This window comes from Drosophila subpulchrella, chromosome 3R, assembly GCF_014743375.2.
Source record: "Drosophila subpulchrella strain 33 F10 #4 breed RU33 chromosome 3R, RU_Dsub_v1.1 Primary Assembly, whole genome shotgun sequence".
In the NCBI taxonomy this organism is placed as follows: Eukaryota; Metazoa; Arthropoda; class Insecta; order Diptera; family Drosophilidae; genus Drosophila; species Drosophila subpulchrella.
Genome location: NC_050609.1, coordinates 10,491,503 through 10,516,089, shown reverse-complemented (window position 1 = coordinate 10,516,089; position 24,587 = coordinate 10,491,503). Strand labels below are relative to the sequence as shown.

At 44.3% G+C, this 24,587-nt stretch overlaps 1 protein-coding gene across 1 annotated transcript in view; it reads right to left on the bottom strand.

Moving 5' to 3' along the window:
* LOC119557320 (hemicentin-1) overlaps window positions 1-24,365 on the bottom strand; it is a 65,817-nt gene extending 41,452 nt beyond the window's left edge. The window contains exons 1-2 of the mRNA XM_037870043.1: window positions 24,065-24,365; window positions 7,537-8,207 (exon numbers count right to left, since the gene is read on the bottom strand). Coding sequence (XP_037725971.1) covers window positions 7,537-7,747 — 211 coding nt within the window. The 5' untranslated portion in view covers window positions 7,748-8,207; window positions 24,065-24,365. The remainder of the gene's footprint in view (window positions 1-7,536; window positions 8,208-24,064) is intronic.
* Between the last annotated feature and the right edge of the window lie 222 nt (window positions 24,366-24,587).

The window sequence follows — 24,587 nt, the reverse complement described above, 5'->3', positions numbered from 1 at the left end:
TATACGTACACCCAGCCTTATTGGCCATTAAACGAAGGCAGGTGGACTAAGTCAGGCGAGGCCGTTTCACTTACTTTCACTCCTTAAGCCGCAATTGATGCGTGTGTTTGTGTGGGTATGTGTGTGTGCAGTACATACACTCGTGTCCTTGGGGCTCCTGCGGTGACCTTGTTGTGCGGCAGACATTGAGCCAGCCAGCGCCAAAACAATCATTTGCATTTCACCTCCCCATGGACAATGTAATGGACGTCAGCTCATTTGCACAAATAAGCCATAACCGTCGCACGCTCCCCTCCGATTGGCGGCCATTTTCGGAACTTGATGGCAGGACGAAGGATGGCAGGACTTCAGGACCAAGGAGCGAGCAGCAAGGAGCCAGTGCTGTTGCAATAACGGTAATGGCCGCGGTAACGACAACAGCAAACAACAGAAATAATAATGATAATCATTTTGCGCGCACCGGAAGTATGCAAATATACGGCTCGAAGGACCCAAGACGAAGGATGCGGATATACGGATGTGCGGAGTTACCCGGTCAAAGGAAAAACCCTGGCCTTAACAGGTCGCCCTGAAAATTAAAAGTCTGCCGCGAATGAAGCGTTAATGAAGGCGAGTAAGTAAACAGTTTTCGGGGCGACAGCATAAATATGAAAACGCGAATGAGACCTCGGCCACGCCCCCTTATGTCTCCTCTTAATATACATATATAGCCTTCTGTGTCGTTGGCCCTGGCATGAAATGAAAATAATAATCTCTTTGGCCAGGAAATGAAGGGAAATTCAACAGGAAACTTTTGTGACGTGCCGCAAACAGTCCGTGCAAGCACAAACACACACACACACTCGGAGACTGTTAGTGTGGGTGTTTGTATTTAAATGGAAAAGCCCAACACAAACACAAGGCAACCAACACTCATGCAGGTGTTAAACTGCGCCGCGTCTCTTTGTGTGAGTTGCCAATGCAAATTACAGTCATTTGGCCTGATATTTTTTCCCCCCGACTTCCTCGGGAATTTTATTTAAAAACGCTGAAAAATATATAGTGCTTTCGGCGGATGGGAAAATGCCCGCCGATTTTTTCCGCCAGTTGCCTTTGCCCAGTGTCAATGGCATTGTTGCTTGGCACGCACTCGCACTGCGAAAAAAACTCTACCAACTTTTGTTCGCTAGATTGGATTGAAAATTCTCTTGAAAAAAATGTATCATTAAAGGTTTTCATCAATAATATTTTCTGCTTATATTTTCTTATTGAAAGAATTTATTATCACCTCTTTTGTCAAACTATCTGTGTTTTTCTAGGGTTCGAAGTGGAAATGCAGGGCTTCTGGTTTTAAAAGGTTTTTCATTACATATGTGAAAGATAAGGGATACATAACCAATCTTTACAAATTTAAATTAAGTAAATACCTGATTTATTTTATTATAATAAGAATTGATACATTTAATTAAAAGTTTTTGAAAACATCTTTTGTCAAACATACTTTTTTATGTGAAAGAAATGGAAAAACAGAGCTCTATTCCGATTTAAAAAGGCTTTTCATTAAATATATTACAGAGGAGGCACAAGGATTGCAGAAAAATGTTGGGAATGTATTACCTTTTGAGAACCGTTTTTTATAAACACCCCCTTTCATTTCGCATTTTAAATAAAATAACCTAAATTGTTTTTTACGGTGCACCTGCCATTGTGCCACCTGTTCTGACCACGGCGCACTCTCCACAGGAATAGCAATAAAAGTTTATGCGCACTCATTATGCGCCCCACTGCCCAACCGCCAAAAACATTGCACCTCCGAGGACTGTCATTAGTACATAGTGCATAATTTTCGGGACAGCCGACAATCTGTGCTCTGAAGGCCCGTAATTATCACCCCGGCAAGTGGATGGGCGATAATGGCTTGATTTTCAGCTCGGCAAAAGAAGGTAAATGGGTATTAATTATTATGATTATGGCCGGACCGAAGACACTCGTTATTGGCCTTCGGATTGGCATTGCCATGGCACATGGCACATTCTTGGAACCACTCCCTCGCCTTTTATTTTGGCAGCTCGGCTCGTTCAAGCGGAATTTGGCAAATGCCGAAAACTTCAAGGGTATTATATAAATGTTGGCCCTGGCCATGTCTTCTAAGCATATTTTGAATGCCAAGCAAATCCACATCGCGCCACTCCACTCCACATTTGCCCCATGTTTTAGCCATGAAAGTCACTTCCAAAGTTCAAGTCAATGTCGCAAAATGTTAACGGCGCGTTAATAATGCGATTAGTGGATGCTACAGACCCATTCCGATCCACCGACCCGGCTACCCAGCTGCCAGCTCCTGGGCTCCCCGACTTCCTTTCCAGAACCCGAGACCAGCATGTATCCCCTCTGGAGGAAGGAAAACACATTTGAATGCGACCGCCCATCTGAAGAAACATGGCGAAATTGGCTTTAATTGGTGAAATGGGGAGGTGGTGTGGAGGGACTTTGGGCCACAGAACATGAGTGCGGTACCGCCCTTGGTCCTTCCCGTTCTGGTGCTAATTAATAAATTTCTTGGGGATTTCATGCAGCGTCTTTTTCGGGTTGCCTGCCATAATTATCGCATGGCATCGCCCAGGGGACCCTATGCTAATATTCGAATTTATATGGGGTATATACAGAGAGACAAGGAGAGCTCCTATATGATCCTGCGAAATCCCCGCTAAGTGAAGCCTTCAATTACAGTCGTCGGTGTTGCGCTGTCGGCGTCAATCCCCTGGTAATAGGATATTTTCAATTTCCATTTGCCCGCTCGTATATTTTACAGTTTCGTATTTGTTTTAAGTTATGCGCCCAGGGCCCTCCAGGGGAATCGTTCATATTTTTTCCTCCCCATCCCCGTCGAGCATATTTCATTGATACGCTGCTCCCGAGGAGTAGGGGAAACACGGCAGGGGAGGATGTACATCTGGGCCTAGCCGGAATATTGTCAACTCAACCCGGCGAGAAGAGCTGCCACGGGCCGTATTGGTCACGTAATTGAGCCCTACTCCACGGGGTCTCGTCCAGTCGAGCCGCTTTCTGGGCAATAGAAATAGGAGTAGGAATAGAAAATGAATTGTATGCACGGAAATATGACAAACAATCAAAACGAATTCGGAAAAACCGCAACACAAACCAAAAAATGCGCCAGCTGAGCCAGAGATTTGTTTCCCCAGTAACCAGTAACCAGGGGGAGGGGTTGGTATAGGATGTTTGGAATGGGTGGTATGGGTAGTATGTGCCCTACGAGTTAATGGAAATGGAGGCGCGGTCGGCGAGAGGCTGGAAAAATCCTGGACGCCTGGCACAAACGACAACGACTACGGCGACGGCGTCTGATGGAAATTTATTGCTGGCAACATACCCAAAGGGATTCGCAAATATAATACTATAGTCGGAGCCATCCACTGAGAAAATGGGTATTCCAACATAAGATGATTTCTTGCACAAATACATTAGTTTATGATGATCCTGCCTTAAATACTATTTCCTAACGATTTTTAATATGCCTAATGGTTTTTAAAATGTTTAATTTTAGATCAAACATATTCTTAAATGTTGTACTGCTCCTTAAACCAATATAGAGAACCACTTATCCAGTTTTCCCCTTCAGATTTCAACCAATAACTTTTCCCGCAGTGCTGGATCAGCAAATGGAGACGAGGACTGCATACAAACACGTACTCCATGTCAGGCCGTTTGCCAGCCCCTGGCGCGATCCCTCCCAGCTTACATGGCTCAGAGTCTGCGGAATGGAGCCAGCGAATTGGCGGGCGGGAAAACTAACCCCATGAACAATTTCCCAAAAGCATCTGCAAAAACATACAAAATGCGGTTTTAGCCGCTGAGAGGAAATCTGTTGGGGGAGCGTCGGCGGTGGCGGTGGCGATGGGTATACAAAAATCTGTTGAAAAAATATATGACAGCTAGAACATGTTGCCAGTTTTCCCCGATCCCCGCGGCCTTGCCCCCCCACAACCCAACCACCCACCATATCGCCAACCGGCAAACAAAGCTGCTGTGTTGAGCCAAAAGTGAGCTGCAAGCACGCACTATGCATATTTTGTTATGAAAATTTAAGTGAAATCACTAAAAATGCCAAACAAAACAGCAAGATATGCAAAAATGCAGCGTTAGTGGGAGTGGCAGTGAGTCGGTGGGCGGAAAAGCCCTCGAGGCGGAAAACAGCTGTTGTTTGTGTTTGCTGCTGTCTGCTGATGATGCTCGCCCTTCGCTCCCGCAGTCTTATGAAAAATTGTTGTCAGTTTATAAAATGGTAGCTGGATGTGAGCCACTGCGCATCCTTCAAGTGCATCACGTGCACCAGATTCTCGAACAGGCAACTGATGCCAAAAAAAAACAAGAAAGAACGCTATAGTCGAGTGCCTCGACTATCAGATACCCGTTACTCAGCTAAAGGGACCAAAGGGAAATGGAAATAAGCAAGCAGCAAAGCAAGACTGAAATGCGCCACCTACCGGCGGTAGACAGATTTAAGCGTTATGGGCGTTAGGGTGGGCGTGGAAATTTTTTTTTTGGTCAATCGATAGGTATTGACGAGACCGATACAGTTCAGTTAAAATTTTGTATCTAGCATGAAAATTGTGGGCGCCACAGGCTTGGGCGGTTTGTGGGCGTTAGAGTGGGCGTGGCATACTCGCGTATCAAAATTGCGCTGCGTACAAAGGTTCGGAATCTAAATCTGAAATCCTGATTCTATATCTTTGATAGTTTCCGAGATATCCACGTTCATATTTACGATTTTTTGAAGTTTGGGGGCGGTTTGTGGGCGATAAAGTGGGCGTGGCAAACTTTTTTTTAAGTCAATCGATAGGTATTGATGAGAACAATACATTTCAGTTAAAATTTTTATTCTAGCATCAAAACTGTAGGAGCAACAGTTTTGGGCGGTTTGTGGGCGTAAAAGTGGGCGTGGCACTCTACTGAAACAAACTTGCGCTGCGTAAGAAGCTCAGGAATCTGCACGCCAAATCTCAATAGCCTAGCTCTCATAGTTTCCAAGATCTCAGCGTTCATCCGGACAGACAGACGGACAGACGGACAGACGGACAGACGGACAGACGGACAGACGGACAGACGGACATGGCTAGATCGACTCGGCTAGTGATCCTGATCAAGAATATATATACTTTATGGGGTCGGAAACGCTTCCTTCTGCCTGTTACATACTTTCCGACGAATCTAGTATACCCTTTTACTCTACGAGTAACGGGTATAATGAGGCGGGGGCGGATGGTACATGGTACATGGCTCCTGGCTCCTCGCTCATGAAAATGGGTCAAAGCTGGAAGTTTGGCCAGCGGGCGGAGGTGGATCGCTTGCAGTTTATGGCTCGTGTTACTCAATAAACATTTGTCAAGGCGATGCAACCTTCGCACTTCCGCCCCCCTTTCGAGTGTCCCGCCAATTTGCTGCTATCAGAGCCAGCAGAATCCCATTTTCCCTTCGCTTTTCCTTTGCGAACTCGGCTCCCTTTTCACAGTGTTCCAATGTCAATTGTTACGTTTTATTGCCTCGTTCTTTGCTTTGACTACACTGGGGGAAAAGGGTTACAAATTCCAGTCTTTTATGATGAATTTGTGAACGTTTCGATGTAACTACTTTGACTTAAAGTTGTGTACTCATTTTAATTACCTACCTTTTCCTATTTTCTCGTTTTAATTTACTTTCGAATTTCCTTTAATACTAAAGTTCTCTTCAATTTATTTAATCTTTCTGCGCCTGTACAAAGACATACAGGGGGCCATGCTAACGCCAAAGGTAACTGGCGCACGAAGAAATTTATGATCAGTGACAAAAGCACATTCTCACCTTTGATATAGCTTTACTGCCTTTCCCCGCTTTCCACTCTATATGGCAGATGTAGCTGGGATAAGAACAGGTCTGTCTTTGGTTTGTTCTGTTTTATTGTGCCCGCCCTTTTGTGGCTCTGTGGGTTGTTGGGTGGTTCGATGGCAAGGTGGGGTAAGGTGGAGTGGGTAACCCAAAACCCACACACACTCTAAGCCCCGCCCACCTTGGAAAAGTCCGAAGCCCGTGCCACGCATCGATGGCTCTTTTATGCGCTCCGCAGTTTTTCGTTTATTTTTTACAATTTTTTTTTTGCGACCCTCTGTCGCATTTTTTGCACAGTGTTTGCCTTCGGATTTTTGCGATAATGGAGACAAATGTTGTGCTCTTAAATTTATCGATTGGTTGGGAAAAGTTGCCAAAGGAAAATATAGCCCTGGATGGTGAATTTGTTTTTATGGGTGCGCCCGCTCGTTCATTTGTTCGTTCGTTGCGTATACGCCCCGTGTTCGCCGTTTCGCTTAGCTTTAAAGTTCGCTGGCGGCGCACCTGAGTTTTCAATTTATATCATGTTTTCCATGGCCTAATAGAAGAAAAGCAAAGTGGCAGACAATGGACTCGGAGTTCCAGATAAACTTGTGCCGAGATAAGCCAACTATTTGTGCAGAATTTTCGCCTCTTCGCCGGTTTTTTTATGGATGGGGGTGCTGAAACATTGCAATTGAAAGTTCGGCGTTTAAATTTAGATAGAGAGGGGCAACTGCTTAAGTCTCCGTGGCCATAACGAGTTATTAATTGTGGTTGGGGTTGTGGGGTTTGGGGCTTAGTGGGTGGCCAAACATGCTCCTGGCTGGAGGCAGTGGCTCAGCTGACCGCTCCGCAAATGACCTCGGACCCGCTCCATTCCCTATCTCGTGGTGAGCTTCACTCTATTTTTTCGCGCTCCTCGCCAGCGGCTCCAGCATTAAACACCACAACGTGCTCGAGGACCCCGGCGCCTGGATTTATGCAGCGTTACATTGGCATTAAAATAGCAAAAAGGGATTACGGGGAAAGTGGCAGTGGAAGTGGGAGCCAGTTCTCGTATTTTATTATATTTTTTACATTATTTTTTTTTGATCCCGCCAGCGCTTTGGCCCCGCTCGCACTCTCTATTATGTAAAAACATAAATGCAACTTGCGTTGAGTGCTGTGCGAAATAAAAAGCGATGACTGCGAAGCGATGTAGAAATAAATACACAGGAAACTCTAGTTTGTAAGGAAGTAAATCAGAGGATTACAAAAATAAAGCTTTATAAATATTCATATGATGAATGAATACCATCGGCTAGTTTAACATGTCAAATATGTTAAGATTTTTTTGAAAAAGATTATTTTTCAATGGAATATATAGGGGTGTTTTAAAAAAATAAAACAGATGATATCATATTGATATCATACATCCTTTGAGATTATCAAAAGTATGGATACAATGTAGGAAGATTTGAATGTTTATAGGTTTGAAATAGTGCCGTTTATTACAAAATAAATTATTTTGATATTTGGTGTGATTTTTCCTGAAGTGTATTAGAAAATCTGCACAAGCCCCTGTGCGCAGCTGCCTCACTCCACCGGACTATTGTTCCGAATGGGATGTGACTCGAACCTGGGGTACCGTTCCATATTTATATATATAGGGGGCAGATCTAGGGGAGTGGGGACCGAATCCGAATCACTTACCTCGATTTGAAATGGCGGCCTCGACGGCGAACCCGCCGCTTCCGGCGTGCGCGTGCAGCAGCCATCCGAGGCTAATTACAATCAGAATGGGGCAATTCATTTTGAGCGGAGAGCGGTGGCGTCTCTGGCAGCTTTTCCTAGTGCCGGGGGCGGCAGCGGCTGTGGGCGTGGCCAAGGCGCCTGTACGTATGCTACGCGAAAATATTTTCATTGTTCCGCGCTCGGCGCGGATGATGTGGAGTTTCTAGGTTCCGGAGCGGAGTTCCCCTCTTTTTGCAGCTTTGTTATTAAATTTGCTGGAGTTGCGGACTTGCCTCGTTTTTTTTTTGCTCGCTTTAAGTATTCATTTGGTTAAGCGCCAACATACTTTGCATAGTCGCTTTGCCGCTTTGTTTAATTTTCAGTTTTTCAGTTTATTTTCGAGGTTTCTCTATTTTTTTCCCCGTCTGAGCTCTAATTATAAATTGAGCGAGGGACCGGACCGCAAGCTTCCATGTATAGCGCACTTTTGTGCGCTTTCCCTTGACAAATTGCGGCTGTGTGATGCGAAATATTTTCTAATTAATTTTTATTGCACAGCTCTTTGTTGCTGCGCTGGGCAACTAATTATTGTCTGTCCAGCGGCAGTGCCAAGTAAATTGCGTATGGATTGTTTTTTTTTTGCTGGGTATCTGCAACGGAAATGTGGAAACAAATAAATAACTATTATTATTTTTCACTTGTAGTTGCAACGTGGCAGCTGCAGAGTTTAAGAGTTCGTACCCGCAGGCAAAACTGGGGAAAAAACAGCTTTATGCGATCTTTAAACTAAACTCCGCTTCCACTTTGGGCCACAAACTCTCAAGTGCAGTGGTGCTCAGGAATGTTTTTGGTGCTCGAACTCAAAGCGAACATTAAAGCACAGGATATCTGGATGTGTGTGGCACTCGCATGCGCCCCATAAACCCGCACACATGCACCGAAATGCGTCTGCAAAACTTCACTGACACGCAAAATTACCCCACAAAGTGCAATTAGCACACAAGTTAAATTATAAAAGTTCCGTTTTTTAACCTTTTCCCCCTTGGTTCTCTGAACCCATCCCACATGTAAATTTTCGACAGAAACAAAGGGTATGGGAGAGTGGCGAGCCGGGTAAACAACACTTCAAGAGCAAAGTCCAAAGCCAAATAACAAATTGTTCCTGGGGCGGAGGATCCGTCTACCCTATACCACTGTATACCCCCATCCCTGGTGCCATATTTAATGACAAAGTTTTGCATAATTTTATGAGTTTGCTGCGTTATCCTAGCCACACATACATACTATATATACACACACACACATGGCCCTGGTAAGCCGAAGAAAAATCAGCAAACTGAAAAGTTCAAATTATTTCATTATCGCCTTCGTGCAGGGCAAACTACGGGGAAAAAAAGAAATGCCCTCGAAAAACCCATAAAAACAAACTGCGGCCCAGCAGCCGGATGTCCTGGTCAGTGGAATGAGTCGCGACTGCTGGGCAAAAAAATGAAGTTATAAATTTAGATTAACCCCATGCAGCCGATGGCGGCGGATTCAGTCACTTTCACTCGGCGAACAAGGCTTGAAAAGTCCATTAAAAGTCACCAGGCAGCCCCATAATTATCTATCGCTTTCATTATTACCCTGGGCATCCCGTTCTCGGGGCAGCAGCATTAAGTATACGCTACGTGCTGCGCTTATGTGCGGCTCATGTCCTGGAGGAGCAATAAAATATTTGTATCTATCCCGGTCCGCGGCAAAGTAGGTCGCGTAGGTGGCGCCGCTACAAATCTGCGCCGGCCATATAATTACTCAAAAAGTTACCTCTCGCCCGGAGATCTCGGGTGTAGGATAGCCGGGATAGCTCCGCTTTTATGCGCGATGAGGTCGGCAAAAGGCTTTTATCATGTAGGCGGTAAATAGCCGTAAATAAACAGGACGACGCATAAAACGGCAACAAAAGAAGCGCCAGGACAAGCCCAGGTTGCCGCTGTTGTCATCGCCACCGATGGAAGAGCATTAGCCTGAGAAGAAGGGCACTTGCAGAAAACTCTTATCCACGAAAATACAATTAAATTGTACTTCACATGCATAATCGAATACTAGTACTGATGTAATCTTGTGACATTACATTCCGACTGAAAGGTCCCGTTTTTCACTCTCAGCTACGGTGTGCAATAAATGCATAACAATTAAGAGTATTTTTTTAAATTATATAACAAGTTTCCAATATCACTTTTAATACAATTATGAATAATTAGAATATATTTCAATGTTATTATGTGTTTTATCAAAATGATCATTATAAAATTTTTTATTTTAAAGATATATAATAAATTGAGTTTCAAATTAAGAAAAACCTAAATTTGATATACAAAATCTAATTAATTAATTTTGTATCTAACAAATATCAATATACATAATTAAAAACGACTTTCAATAGCCCCATTTTCTCCCAGTGCAGCTGCTGTTGTTATCCACTGTTGTGGAGGGCCAAGGTTATCGGTTTTATGGGGCTTTGGCCTACAGATTTTTATATGTGAGCCACATGCTGTGCGCTGCTGCCTTTATTTATGACACAGGCAACGGCAGCCCAACGGCATCGCAGGATGCCCTGGCTGCCCGGGCTACAAATTTCTGGAGTCCTGCAATTTGATCCCGGTGTTTCGGCTGGTCAGAGAGCTCTGGCTAAATGTTTTAACATTTTATCGGGCTCTCGTCGAGTCGCTGCGGTGACTGCGGTTGCCGGCGGTCGCTGCCATAAAAGTTTAATATTCTAATAAAGCGGATTTAATTATTTAAAAACAACATTGCCACGTCTGAGCGCCGACGGTTTGGTTTTTAATTTTTACGCGCCCTGTTACGCTGTTTCACTGTCGCAAAAAAAACACAGAAAAAAAAACACGAAACCGCGCAACTTGAGTCGACTTTCGCCTCCTGCTGATGCCTCGACTTTCGTCTAAATTGCACTTTGCGGTACAATTTCCAGCTGCAAGTTTGCCAGAGCAAGTCGTAATTAGTTTTTGCTGGTTTGCTGTGAAACTGATTTTCACTTGACGGGCGGCAAAAGGGGTTTGCTGGAGAAACTGAATCCGAGGGAAGGAAAAAGAAATAGCTGCGTCTTTTGTCAGCCAGGGGTTTTAGCCGCCCCCCTCCCCTCGCCCCGCCACGCCCCTTGTGGTTGACTGGCGGAACTTTAAAATGGGTTAATTGCATTGTAAACTAAACGAACAAATGGCAAACAAGTGGCACAAGAGGGCAACAAGACAGCCGGGCAGGAAAAACAGCAACGAGACCAGCTTGCAGCTGCAGATTCGATTTGAGCTTTGGCTTATTTATAAATCTGCAATTTCACCCTATCGCCGGGTCTTCCATCCTTTGCCAGTTTCGCCTGGCAACCGTCGAGGGCATCATTAAAACAAGTAAGTGGGGATAAATTCCAGGGCCTCGACTGGGAGTTACTTGGTGTCCATTTCATCAGCGATAAGTAATGCCTTCGGGTCTGCGGTGACCGCAGGCAAAAATGGTCAGTGATAGGGATGCTATATAAGATAACTATATTCAATACTATTCAGCTAAATACTTTCATTCTGGACATAAGCTTATAGTTCCTTTTAACTTTAATTAATATGACTAAGGAAAAATAAAGATGAATGTACTAGTTTTGTCCAATTCCTTTATATATTTTAGTTCTGTACCCTGTTATACGATAATATATCCCTATTTCACAGGGTACACTTAGCCAGATGAAAGAATCAGTAAGTTCTGCATAAAGAAGAGCTGGTAATACTCATTTCATATGGCTGCAGCCTTCGAGGCGTGTAATCAAAGAGGGGAATATGGCTAAAATATCTAATAGAAACGCACAGCGAACCCCCATTCTCTGTGAATTTTTTATCCCACGGCCCTTGGCAGTGAATTATTTGCAATTCTGCGAGAATGACGGCGACAGAGACCATGAGCGCCACATTGTCATCGAAATGATTAACAAGGCGGGCCACAAAGTTGCCAACTTGGAGCACAAAGGCGGCTGGTAAAAAAATCTAAAAAAAAGAGGGGATAACCCCAAAGCTCTTCACACACGCACACAAATGCCGCTGCGTGCAAAGTTCAAGCCGAACACTTGCCACAAACTCCGGCGGATTGACACGGCAACAATGTGGCAAGATGGTAGCCGTAGCCCTTCACGCACGGGAATCCCTCTCTCCGGTTCCCCACCTAATATGCAGTTGACAAGTTTTAATGAAAAAAAGAAAAAAAAGGAGTAGATATATAGAAGACGAACGACGGGATAGAAGTAGAAGAAGATGTAGATCCAGCCCGCTCGATAAAAGATTATTAAAATTTTCCAAACGAATGGCAAAAGTTCGCTGCAGCAGTTTGTCAAAGGTTCAAAGGTTATCTGCAGCGCACACACACACACTCGGAAAATCTTACGCTCGGAAAAGCGGTTGAAACTCACTCACTTGACGGCCCCTTAGTTCACGTGTGCGCGGGTCTACAAAGTTGACAGACATTTTCCACAAGCAAAAGTCAAGCACCCATCTAGTACTCGACTTGCATGCGAATATCCCATACAGATGGGGTCAGGAAAGTGGTGCCGATAATCCTCTAAATTGGGAGGTATTAAATTCTATAAAAAGCACCACTGAATTACGTTTAATTTGTTTTGCCACTTGCCGTGTTCTAATCTCATATACATGTGTTTACATATGACACCTCCTATTCCCAGGTTGCCAGGACTATAATGTCGACCGCAACTGTAGCAGGGGCTTTAAATTCTGCGCTATCTGTCCGCATGCAGTGCAAATTAAATTCTGGGCTAGGCACACTGGACAGCGGAGGTACCCTGGATGCCCGTACATGAAATATGAAAGTAATCTCAGCATATATTAAGGCATTTGACGGCTGCTTTAATATGCAGCCAGCCGGCAAAAGGAGGCACATCCCGACAACCCGACATCTCGGCTCCTGGGCCCTTGATACTTTGCATTTTTGCTGAGGCAAACATAATTCGTCTATTATGCAGGCTGCCACAGAACAGGACGAACACACACATGGGATCGCATGGGGACGGGTGGGGGGCTATAAAGGAGGGATGGCTGGAGTTCATAGATCCTGACTGGCGCTGTATTCACTTGGCAATTACTGCTTTATTTATTATGCCGAAATGGATTATCCCTTGCAGTGCCCGGGGATGCAATTTCTGCTTGTGCTGCTATTTTGTGCCGTCAACATTTTTTCTGCAACCCCTCTATCGCCTATGCTGGGAAATTTTCCGAAGCACTTGTGTCGTCGTCCCGTCGTCCCGATGGAAAATATTTGCATGGAAGAATTCTGTGGCAACAAGGCCTACGGCTGGGGCTCCAGCTGCATCTGTGTACCCATCTACCCTTCAATCATGTATCTAATCCACAGGCTGCTGCTGCACCGCTTAAAGCGCATAGAGTTATCCCGGTCGCAGAATTGAATTAAGTAAAAATAAGCCTGTGAAGGGACATTAAATGCGAGGGTTTAAATGCAAATTCCTAGAGCCGCATTGTTTGAACACTGAGCTCACAAACTGTCGGACATCGCTGGCCTCTGGCGCACGGCGACATTTGTAACAAATTCGATGCACACGAAATCCATAAATCAAATCAATAAAATGACAGCATGAAAAATTGCCAACACAAAAAACCGCAGGCCAAACCATTATTTTGGAGTCAAAAAATCGACAGCGAGAGGCAAAATGTCGCCATTTTTACAGAGGAGTGAAAAATGCACAAAAGGAGCGCCGAACGAAATCCGCAACCGCATTCTGAATGGCAATCAGCAGTTAGAACAAAACCAAGGCAATAATAATAATAATAATAGAACAATACAGGGGCGATATGCAATGGAAGTTAACCTTTCGACACCTACAAATAAATAAATGGCCAAGTAAATATTGTAAACAGCGCAGGAGCAAACACAAAAAAGGGGGAGCTCGAACAGAAGGGCTGTAGCGAAACATGGAAACGGTTTTGGGAGGCTGGTCCTTTGGAATGGCAACGGGTCGTATGGATAACAAATAAAATTGTTGACTATGCCATAAAGCGACAGCCGGAGTTGCAGGAGCAGCAAAAGCAGAAGCCGAATCAGAAACAGAAATAGTAATGTAAAAGACAACGAACCAGATTGAATGAAAATCCTCGTATGACATAAAAAATAATACGCAACATGCGAAAACAGACAAAAATGCACACACAACAAATGGGAAAACATGGAGAAAAAGGATTCCGGGGCGTATTAGTTATATTTCCCTTTGCCTGTCTATGTGTCAGTTTTCCGGTGGCGTCAGCTGGCCAGGATGAGATGAAGCCAGGCCAAGCCAAGCCGAAGCCATGGCTAAAATCCCAATCTGAACGCGAAGCAAAGCCAAGTGGAGCAACAGAGAAAATGCCGCTGGCAGGAATGGCAATAATAATACGTTATTGGGAATATTGATTGCCCGTATTACGGGGGGATCTGAATCCCAGTCTCGTCCCAAAAGCGTGCTAGGATTTCCTTTTTGGCCAGGAAATTCGCATGACAGCGTATGACGGGCACGCACACACACTGATAAACGTTGGAAAGCCCAGCAGCAGGTGTTCTTTGTTTAACGCCCAAATGACTTTCGGGTTTCGTTCCCCAAAAACTCGAAAAACACACTCGAATGGCAGACGGGCCCCAGGATATCTGATGACATGCAACGATTCTGTCAACAGGAAAGCCAAGCCAAGTCAAACCCAGCCCAACCCAGTCCAGTCCAGACCAGCTGTGATTAATAAACAAATTGAAATACCTTCGGCTAAATAAAGACCCGAAGACGCGACTTAATAAATCACCGGCTTATCCACTCCCCGGCCCGGCCAAATCAATTATATCCGAGCACACACAAAAACATGGCCTCTAACAGCACGAATTCAGGGCCAGGAGGCATGGCAGATAATTTATTGATTACCATTAACAAACAGCATGTCAAGTAAGTGTCATTAGAATGTCAACGCATGTTGACGAAGACGCTGCCCCCCGGAATTCCCAGTCTGGCTGGGCAGTCAGCCAGTCAGCCGGTTGGCCATCTGTCTGATGGACAGCTCTGACCCCTAACCCCTGACCCGCGTCCTAGGCCTCTGTCACGCTCATTAATTTGCGCGGTGTGTGCCAACAAGTTCATTTCGTTTGCAATTTCCTGCCAAAGGCGTTGGGTTACTGACCGCGGCTCCATCACAGTTGACAACGCAAATTGACCAAGTTGGCGGGCCCAGAAGCAGCCACCTTGGCAGCTGTCTTCGCTGACGGGTCGACACAAAAAAAAAGCACACAAAATACTGACAGTTTGACAAATTGTTTATGTAAATGGAAGTGCAAGTGGTCGAGCAGGGGGAGAAAGGCGAAAAGAAAGCCAAGATGGCCAAGGGAAGTTCGCTCGGGCCGAAAAAAAAGCTTAGGCGTATTGGCTTAGTGACACGTTTCCCTATCTCGATTCGGCCGATTCTCCTGCTATCCAGTTCTCCAGCTGCCTGGATCCATTTCACGCTGCAAGTGAGTAAACATCTAATTCACTGTTTGTGCTCTTTAATTGTTTGCCCTGCCCAAGGGGACAGCAGAACGCTCGACAGGCGGGCTGTGAATGGTTTTGTCGGCCCCATAAATGACAACGACCTTCGCGGGGCGTTTAGGCTTGGGTTTCGGAGGGTTTCCGAGGGTTGGTTATAAGGGGAAGACGCCGCCCAGGCAATTAAAAATTGCTGTCTTGAAATTTCAACGGCGGCCAGCGTCTAGCCCGCGGCGATTTATATAGTTTAGGTCCTCGGTTCGTCGCAAGCAACACGGAGAAAAATATTTATCTTAATATAAAAGAGGAAACTAAAAAAAATATTAAAAAATCAAACTATTTCATCAAACTGCTAAATAAAATAGACGTTTAACTGTGTCCTAGAAATAAGCAACAGTTTTAAGTGGGCAATATTATTTAAATTTTAAAAAAATATTTCTTATGGATTATTTATATGGGACTTGAAATTTCTTAAATATTTTTAATTAGGCCACAGTTAAATGAAATAAATCATATTTTAGCCAATTCAATATTTCCGACTAAGTCTTAACTTATAAAAAAATAATAGGGGCGTACCAAGCAAATAATTTTAAAATGTGATTTTAGGTGTCTAAAAGTATGCAGTGAAATAAGATGAATTCATTGTACTTTGAAGTTTAAGTAAATTATTGCATACTTTTTGGCACCTAGTATTACGTTTAAAAGTTATTTCAAAGCCATAGTAAACTGTGTGGCACCTAAAAATGACTGAAATATTTTCCTAGTGTATGATTAGAAATCTGATATATTTTCGTAGTGTAGACCTGGCCAACTGGCACAAGTTAGCCTCCTCGGGCGGTTGGTTGGGCCGACTTCCTGGGCGTCGCTCTCGTTCGTGGCCAGCAAAACGCTTTGCCAGCTTTCTTTCCCTGTTTTCCATAGTTTTCATTTGCTTTATGAATATGCGTGCAGTGTTTGTGGGCGAGTGTGTAAGCGGACACAAAAGCTGTTGCTTGCTTTTCCGCTTTTCTGCTTTTCTGCTTAGGCGCTGGCTGAATGCCTTTCCGCCAGACTTGCCGAAGGGCAGAAAGTTTTCCTTTAGAAAGTGCCTCTGCCCCGTTTGGCTCTTTTATGGAGCGACTTGGTGATACATTTTTTTGCCTCTTCCAAGCCGTTGCCCTGCCTCGGCGTTATTAACTCTAATTACCACATTAAACGCCAAAGTGTCTTAATATTCAATTATAAGTTTTTTTCCTTGAGCCGGTTTCGTTCCTTGCGTGTCCTGGCCTCCTTGCGGTGGACTATTGGAAAAGTTTTGCCGATATTAGGGCCATCTTTTTGACCCACAGACCCACAGCTACCGGCTTTAATGACGTCTGAGTGCTTACAAATTATTTCACCAAATGTGTTTGGTGCTTAGATTGCTTTTGATTTTGTTGGGTGAAAGTTGGACAACGCCAGCCCTAATCTATGACAGCCCGGTGATGGCTTCCCCTCGAAATGGAACCAAATCGAATTGAATCGATAAAATAAATTGCACTTATTGACTTTTTGTGAACCGCTCCACTGGCAATTAACTCTTGCTAATGGCACTACCCGTTTGTCATTGGGGATAAAGTGCACAGGGGAAAAAGTACTGGAACTGTTTTTTATAAGTTTAATGTCATATAAAATACTTGTCCCACATTTAAAGAGAATATTTCTACCTTTACCTTGGTTCAGTAAACTTCAATATTTGGTGTGCTGATAGGGTAATATATTTTAATCCGATAATGGTACATTTTCCCCCTGTGCACGTATTAAACTCGAGTGTAATGAGAGCCCTGCGATGGCTTCATCAGGGAAATGCCTGTCGCCACACAGAAAAACACACACACTTTCTCCTGTGACAGCAACTCAATAAACTAATGAATGCTTATAAAGTCAGCGTCGTTGACAGAATTTTAATTAAAGAACCGTGAAGCGCTAATTTTGCATATTAATAACCGAGACAGGACTATGCGGCACGCCATGACGAGAAGGCCACAAAGGACGTCTGGCTGGGTGGAACTAGCTGAAACTAAAAACTAGGACTGGAACTGGGACTGAACCTGAAACTGAAGCGGAATGTGCGATCTGCAGCTGGCACACACAAAGGCAATAAATAAAACAGTAGCAGGAGTCGTCGCCTCCACAGTCATTTAAGTAGTTGAAATTAATTTCAATTCAGCTCGCACATGTCCCTCCGCCACACAGCCAATCCGCATCCGTCGGATGGTGATGTTGGGGAATTTTCCGCAGCCTCGTCTCTTTGGAGTATTTTATACCGACGGCACACGTTGCAGACATAAAAGTCGCCTCGCTGCTAAATTATAATATCAATTATTTCGCAGCACAAAACACATAGGAGCCAGGATACAGGAGGCGGTAAGGACTGTTCGGGAGCAGGCTAGCTGCCATCAGGAATGAAGGCTCTTTCGCCGGAGGCTGCAGTAATTACCGCTCGGTATGCAAATGGCAGCTAACTAGCTGTGTCAGGTACGCAAACAAAGTGACAGCTTCACCCGCTCGTCTCCTGTTTACCGCATTCCTGGCCTCTCGACTCATTTTGTTACGTTCTGATGGCTTTTCAATTATGCGCTATCAATTAGCCAGCCCGCAACCCACTTACTGCCGGCCTATTAGCTCGGGTCCTATTTCACAAATCAGGGTTTGATTGCCTTATGGCACTGAGAAAATATTACACAAATCACTGGAATTTTAGTTACACAACTTTTAAATCAAAATATAAATCTATATATACATAAAAACCCATACGAAACCAAGAATCAATCCACAGCCTAATCCACTTGAATGAATTAAAGTTGTACAATTAAAAATTGATTTGCTAAGGTGAGTGGCTAATTGGCCTGTTTATTAATGTTATGAGTAGGGAAAAGTATTTATTAATAGTTATAATTATTAGAAGAGAAAAGTATTTATATTTCAAGGGTATTCGAAATAGTTCTAATTATTTCAAAAATCCTTGAAATGTAAATACTTTTCCCTACTCATTTCCCCCAGTGCGTCAGTAGCAAATTGTATATTAATTTTGGCCTGTAAATGTTTAATATCAAAGAGCATGTCAAAGTCATAATTGCCTTGTGGCACTTTCTGTCCAGCATTTAGATTCATTGCACACCAACGCCTCGCAAGCTGAGGAGCTTCGCAACTTTAATTTAAGCATAACACGGCGTTTTCCCTTTGCCTCGCAAAAAACTCATTAAATCAATTTCACACCAGACTGAAAGCCAGACCAGTTAGCACTTTTCAGGACCGATAAAAAAAATCCCCAGCTAGGGTGGTCAGAACCTTACCGAATTTCCCATGCTTTCCGTACCGCTCCCAAGCTCAAAAGGCGCGTCAAAAGCCGCTGCCGCTCCAGATGAGTAGGCCCGGAAAAAGAGACCCACCGAAAAACCCGACCGCTGGTGGCCTGCCATTGTTTGGGGAAAATGCTTTTCACAGCCTTTGTTTTCATTCCGCTCCTTGGGGCTCTGGCTGCTTCTCGCCATTTTCTCTACCAGAGAAATTGTTTCTGCGTGATTGAGGTTTTCCGGCAGAGGCGGACCTTTTCTCCGGCCTTTGCAGCTGCTTAGCTTCGTGAAAGCCCCGAAAGAATCTTGGGCGGCGTTTAAAGAGTCAGTGGAAAATGTCTTTGTGGCCACAATTCATGAAATTTGCAACTGCCCCACTGGCTATTTTTAATATTTTGATTAATTTGGGCTTCCCTTTGTGGCGCTCAACCCACGACAAAGATGCTTGGCCACAAAGTGAAAATTGTTATCAGCGCTCGATCTTTTTCAAATACAATGGCCAACCCTTTTGTGCCACCAAGATAAGGTTATTTTTGTTCGGAAGAAATAAAAAGAACACAAGGTAGGGGGAAGCCCACAAAAGCTAGGTCAGGAATCAAAGGAATGGTGGGACCTCCTTCACCTGGCAACTAGGAGATCAGGGCCGAAAATAAAGAAAATAATCTAAATGCAAATAAAACTATTTTCATGTCACAACAATGCCTTAAATAAAAATAAAGGGGGAAACAATTGGCTGAGAAGAAAGGAAATTCAAGGCGCTGAAAAGTATGCAACTGAAAGAAGAGCGAAAATAAACACCAAGGAGCAATGGCACACATTTTGAATACATTTATTTGCACATTTAGAAATGCAAACAGCGGGAAAATACTGAAAAGCCGGGCCAAAGAAAGGACCCTTTTTGCGCAGCCAAACACGGAGGAAAGGATACTTCCGAGGGACTTTCCCCCAGCAGCTCCGAAGTGAGTGAAATGTGTAACCCTTGCAATGATTTGTTAAATTACAAGCAAAGTTTTTCCCGTGGGGCAGGGCGCTTCAAGTAATTAGTGAAAACCTTGGCTATGGCAATGAAAAATTGCCTGAAATTGGGCGTGAAAATGGCTTCCAACGTAGCTGCAAGGGATTCCATTTCTTCTTGGGCTCCCCAACAGCCCGAAAATTCCCCAAAAGTCGCATTAACTTTGCAGAGTACACTCCTGGTTTCATTAGCGTTCCGCCCTATCAAGATCATGTCCTCATTTTTTGCCCAGCACTCGTAAGCCATTACTAATGCAGATAATTACGGTTTTAATGTGTGCCATGCATTTCGCAGCAAAGCTCCAAAAGGCAAATTAATGAAAGTTATCGGCGGAGTATGAGTATTCAGGCAATCACAGTCTTGTCTCTGCGAAAGGCAACTTTTTAATGGATACCCAAAATTGGGGAAAAGTTTCGAGCCAAAACTTAATCCGCCCCGAAAACTCAGAGCCTGGACAAACATTTCAAGTATCCGAGAGTCATCGACGTCCGCCTAGAAGCTGCCGCTTTCAATAAACAAATTTGTACGCAAATATTTTGGTACACAAATTTCTGCCAGGCTACTAAATATTTTGTGTAAAGTCGTTGAACATTCACAAAGATTGCAATAATGACAGTCGAGGCTTGGAGGCCGGAGCCTAGTGGGCGTGGCGGGGATTGGGAGTGGGGAGTGGGGAGTGGGTAGCGGGGATTTGGAGGATCTGGGCTGGAGGAGGCGCATCCAGGGCGCAGAATGTGTGTAAACTGGAGCAAGAGGCGGCATACATTACGGAAACGAAAGGAATCGAGGCACGAACCTACGGAGTGGAGCTGGGAAATGGGTACGGGGAAATGGGCGCCGGGCTGAGCCCAACTGAACGGAGCGGGACAGACACACAAAAGTCAACATAAAATTTAATTAAAAACTTTGCAACAACTACAACGATGGGGCGTGCGCCGCCTTCGAAAATGAAACAACATAATGCAGCACCAGCGGAAAACGTGAGGAAAACAGGCCCTACGACGACTTGTCTTGTATCTTTTTTGGTACGGCAATGGGAACTACCAGTCGCAAGTTGAGGCAGTCCAAGATGTGCCCGGAAAAAAATACTTAAGGGGTGAATACACATTTAGAAAAATATATAAGTAAAACTGAACCATTAGAAGACCCTTTTTAAATATTAAGTTTAAGCCATGTGTAAACATATTTTATTTTGAGCTTTTACAAATATAAATATTAACTCCAAAACAACACCTATGAGGCCTTAGGGTGTAAACAAATTTTAACCAAAAAATTATACATTAAAGCCTAGAAAAACAGAACTAAAATTCGCTTTCTTCTTTTCAAGATAGACCATTTTTTCTTTCCATGTTTCTTTTATTCCTATGCCAACGAACCAACTATGAACTTGGAGTCAGTTAAATTGGCCAAGAATATTGAGCCAGAGATGGCCTAAAAAAATTCCCAATGAACTTGGAGTTAGGCAGATATAAAACCGGCAGCGGCAGAAATTTAAATAAATAAAATGGCTGAAAATAGCGATGCCAAGGCAGCCGCGTCTTCACGATTCCGATGCGGCAAAAGGAAAACCAATTACGAATTCAAATGAAATTCATGAAATTCCTGCCACTTTGTGCCGAACTTAAACCACGTCTTTGTAATATATATCACTTTGAAAGCCTCCCGAAAAGAAATGGGAAAACAGGAAGAAGGTGGCATAGTTTCGTAGGGCATCGAGATTGCACGAGGATGTATAGACCCGCCCCTCGGGAATTCGAGACTTCGAGAGACGTTCTTAGGGCATTTAAATTGCCGGCATGATTTGAAATACAAATTGAGCAAATTGGCAGGAAAAACTGTGCAAAGTGCCCTTCGACCGCAATGCCGAGTGAATTGAGGTAGGATGTACTCTGTGTGTAGGCAGCATCGGGAGTGCTCGAATATTCCTCGGGAAAGGCTCTTAAGTTCGCCATCTTTGTCGCTCGAAATTGCTATTGATTTTCCCGACTTATCTGCGCATCTCGCGGAATATGAGTGCACACAGATATCGCGTTACGCGCCGCCATAATTAAAATGTTAAAAATGTGGTCACGGAATCTTTGGAGCCCCCGGTTCCTGGCTTTTTTAATGGGCGATGTCGTAAATGATATGGCGACCGCATTGAATTTCCAATGAATGGCGACCCGGTGGGTGGTCCTGGGCGGTGGTGGTGCTCCCGGTGGTGCGTTGTCACCTTGACAACCACTGGGAGCTCGTTAGCCAGCTTAGCTACAATTTATCTCCTGCAACTGCCGACCCACAACCACCATTCAGTACTCACCACTCAGCAAAACGCTCTTCTGGCCGCCTAATCGCATTCAATTAACACACAGCTTGGAAAAACCAAAGGAAAAACCCCCAGCTACAAGAAAACGCAACTTTCGTCGAAGGCGAAGGCTCGTAAGTGTAAGACGGTCCAAAGTGCATGGCAGAAAAGCAAATCCAATAAAGTTGTTATTGCTTTTGTTTCGGCTGGTCGAAAGGCGTTTATAAATTACTTAAAGCGCTTAAGGCCGGAGAAAAGAAAACCCGCAGAGTGGATGGGAATGAAGTGGGCCAACAACTTGTGGCGTGACCAACCGTTCGAAGCCAATCCGGCAATATGTTCGCCGATTTTCCTATTGCCTCGGTCGTTGGGGCTGCTGGGCAGATTAAAGCGTATCGTGTAGCAGCAAATCCAAACCGCAAGCGGCCAACAAAGGAGGAAAACTGGAAGCGAGACGCACTGGGAAAGCCTACCAATTGAATATCAATCAACTTTTGGGGCGTGCGTGTGTGCGGCGGCAACAGTGGAAATCCCCCATCAAAAGGGAGCTGAAACAAAGGAGGCATACAAGTGGGTGTACGGGTGTGGCACAATTGAAGTGGCCTTGCCCCACCGCCCCCTTTCCCTTCCCGTAATGGAATTAAAACGGGCAATTTCGGGCCAAAATTGCTTGATAGGCTGTCTTGTCTTGCAAGTGTTATGGCTGCTGCACAGAAAGAAATCCATAATCGGATTACTTTTATATTCAAAAGTACATTTCATACAAGTTTTATTCATCTGTCGTTGGGTAAGAAAAATCAAATAGCTCGTCAAAAAATCTTTAGCTTTTTTAAATCACTTGAAAATAGGCATTAACAAAAAAATCTACTACAGATTAAACAAATCCTCTTTGAATTTGTAATGTTCCGAAATATCAAACTATCTTCATGGTTCGTCACAAATCCCTAGCTATTAAAAATCACTTGAAAATGTGAATACCTAGAACCAATTCTACTATGGATTTGACCAATCCTCTTTGTATTAATGAACATATTTGAGATGGTATGATGAACCTGAATAAATAAACAGACAAAATGTATTGTGATTCAATTTTAATGTTAGATTTTTTATTATAAAAGCGAGAAATATTTTTTTTTAACTTTCATATAGGTATTTTTATCAGTGTCTTGAATCGCCTCCACATTGAAATTTTACAAGCGCGTCTAACCGAATTAGGCAACACAAATCAATTGCATTAAATGGCAGCTAGCGCGTGTCTTCGCCCCTTTTGGACTGCCAGAGCCTGTGTGGTTGGGATTCCACTTGTACCACATCCCCTCTATCCCAGAATTTTAGCATACGAAATTGGTGTACACGTCTCGAATGCGGAATACTTGCAGGCGTATGCCAGAAACAATTGTGCTGGCCCGAACAGGCAGCCAAATAAATGCCGACGAACAGCTGCAAACGACTTATTTATGCCACACAGAATTCGGAACCCACTCCATCGGATCGTATGATATCCCTATTATGGCCTGCTGCTCGGGATTAAGTCTGCCTGGATCCTAATTTGCACAGCTTCTGGGGGTTTACCTCTTCTCGGGGCGGAGAAGTTTTGGCCAAATGAGAAGAGACTCGGTAGAAATGCCTTATTTTGGAGAATGCTCTCAAGTATTTAAACTCAGCGGATTTTTACGTAGCTCTTTCCTTCGCCTTTTGGCATTGCATGTGTTTATTTCATTTCTCATATTCACAAACATTTTCCCACCCACCCACACCCACACATATACAACTAGGGAGGCCACATGCCAAGTTCTACTTCATTTCATGTCGGCATTTGCACATTTTCTTTTTGTTTTCTTATGGAGTGTGCGTAGGTGTGTGTATGTTGGGGAAAATGTTGTTATACTTTTTGGTTCCTGGAGGCGGATACTACTCCCTGCCCGCAGAAAAAGTGCGACTCGAAAGCTACCGCAAAACAATGAAAATTGGTTTTGTTACTTTGCTTACTTTCGCAGACTCTCTTCTTGGCTAAGACCGTTCGGCGGTTGAGCCCTTGGCGGTGGCTTTTTATTGCCCGCCCAGTGTTATTGTTGCTGTATTTATTTGGCAGCTGGCGGGAGTTTGGAAAGGAGCCACAAAGCCACCCAGCCACACAGCCACCCATCCTCCGCTCCACCGAACCACCCATTCACCCACTTTTGCCGCTGATGGCGCTGAGTATTATCGCATAAAATCCAAAATGTAAACACTGGCACAAGTCGGGTCCTTGCAGCACGTACACGTTTATATTCTAAGCGACATTCCCTGCCAATTTGAATATTTCAGTGCAAACGGCTCCCACAAGAATTCACTAATATGCTGCAAATTATTACCTGGGCACCAGCACCACTGGAACTCACGTGAAGAGCGATCGTTTCAAGTTTATTATCCTTAAAGTTTGCACTCTTATTTCTCAGTTAGTTTATCCACTGGGGGCATTGATACTTATTTTGTAGTTAGTTGCAGTCTGGGAACTGCTTCGGTTTAGTTTAGCACACTGCACAAATAACCATAATCCTTTTTTGCTGGCACATCTGATGTCCTGCGGGGGCCTTAGCCTGAGCTTCAGGATTTCTGCTCCTGCTGAAAATACCACTAAAGCGAGTCGCGCGCGATTCGTGTCAACTGCGTCGAAGGTTCACTTTCAACTGAAACACTGCTGGCGCTTCGCCGTCGTTTCTCAGCGCCCTGCATTCGGCTTCGGGCCGCCACTTCGGGCAGCCTCGGCTGGCCTCGGCTACGCCCACGAGGACACCCGAGTGCCGGAGAGCGGGGTCGCTGCTCAGAGAGCGAGCAGGTCGCGGCTCTCTCCCAGTTCGCCGCAGGACAACTGTGCCACGGCGAATTGGGTACTAC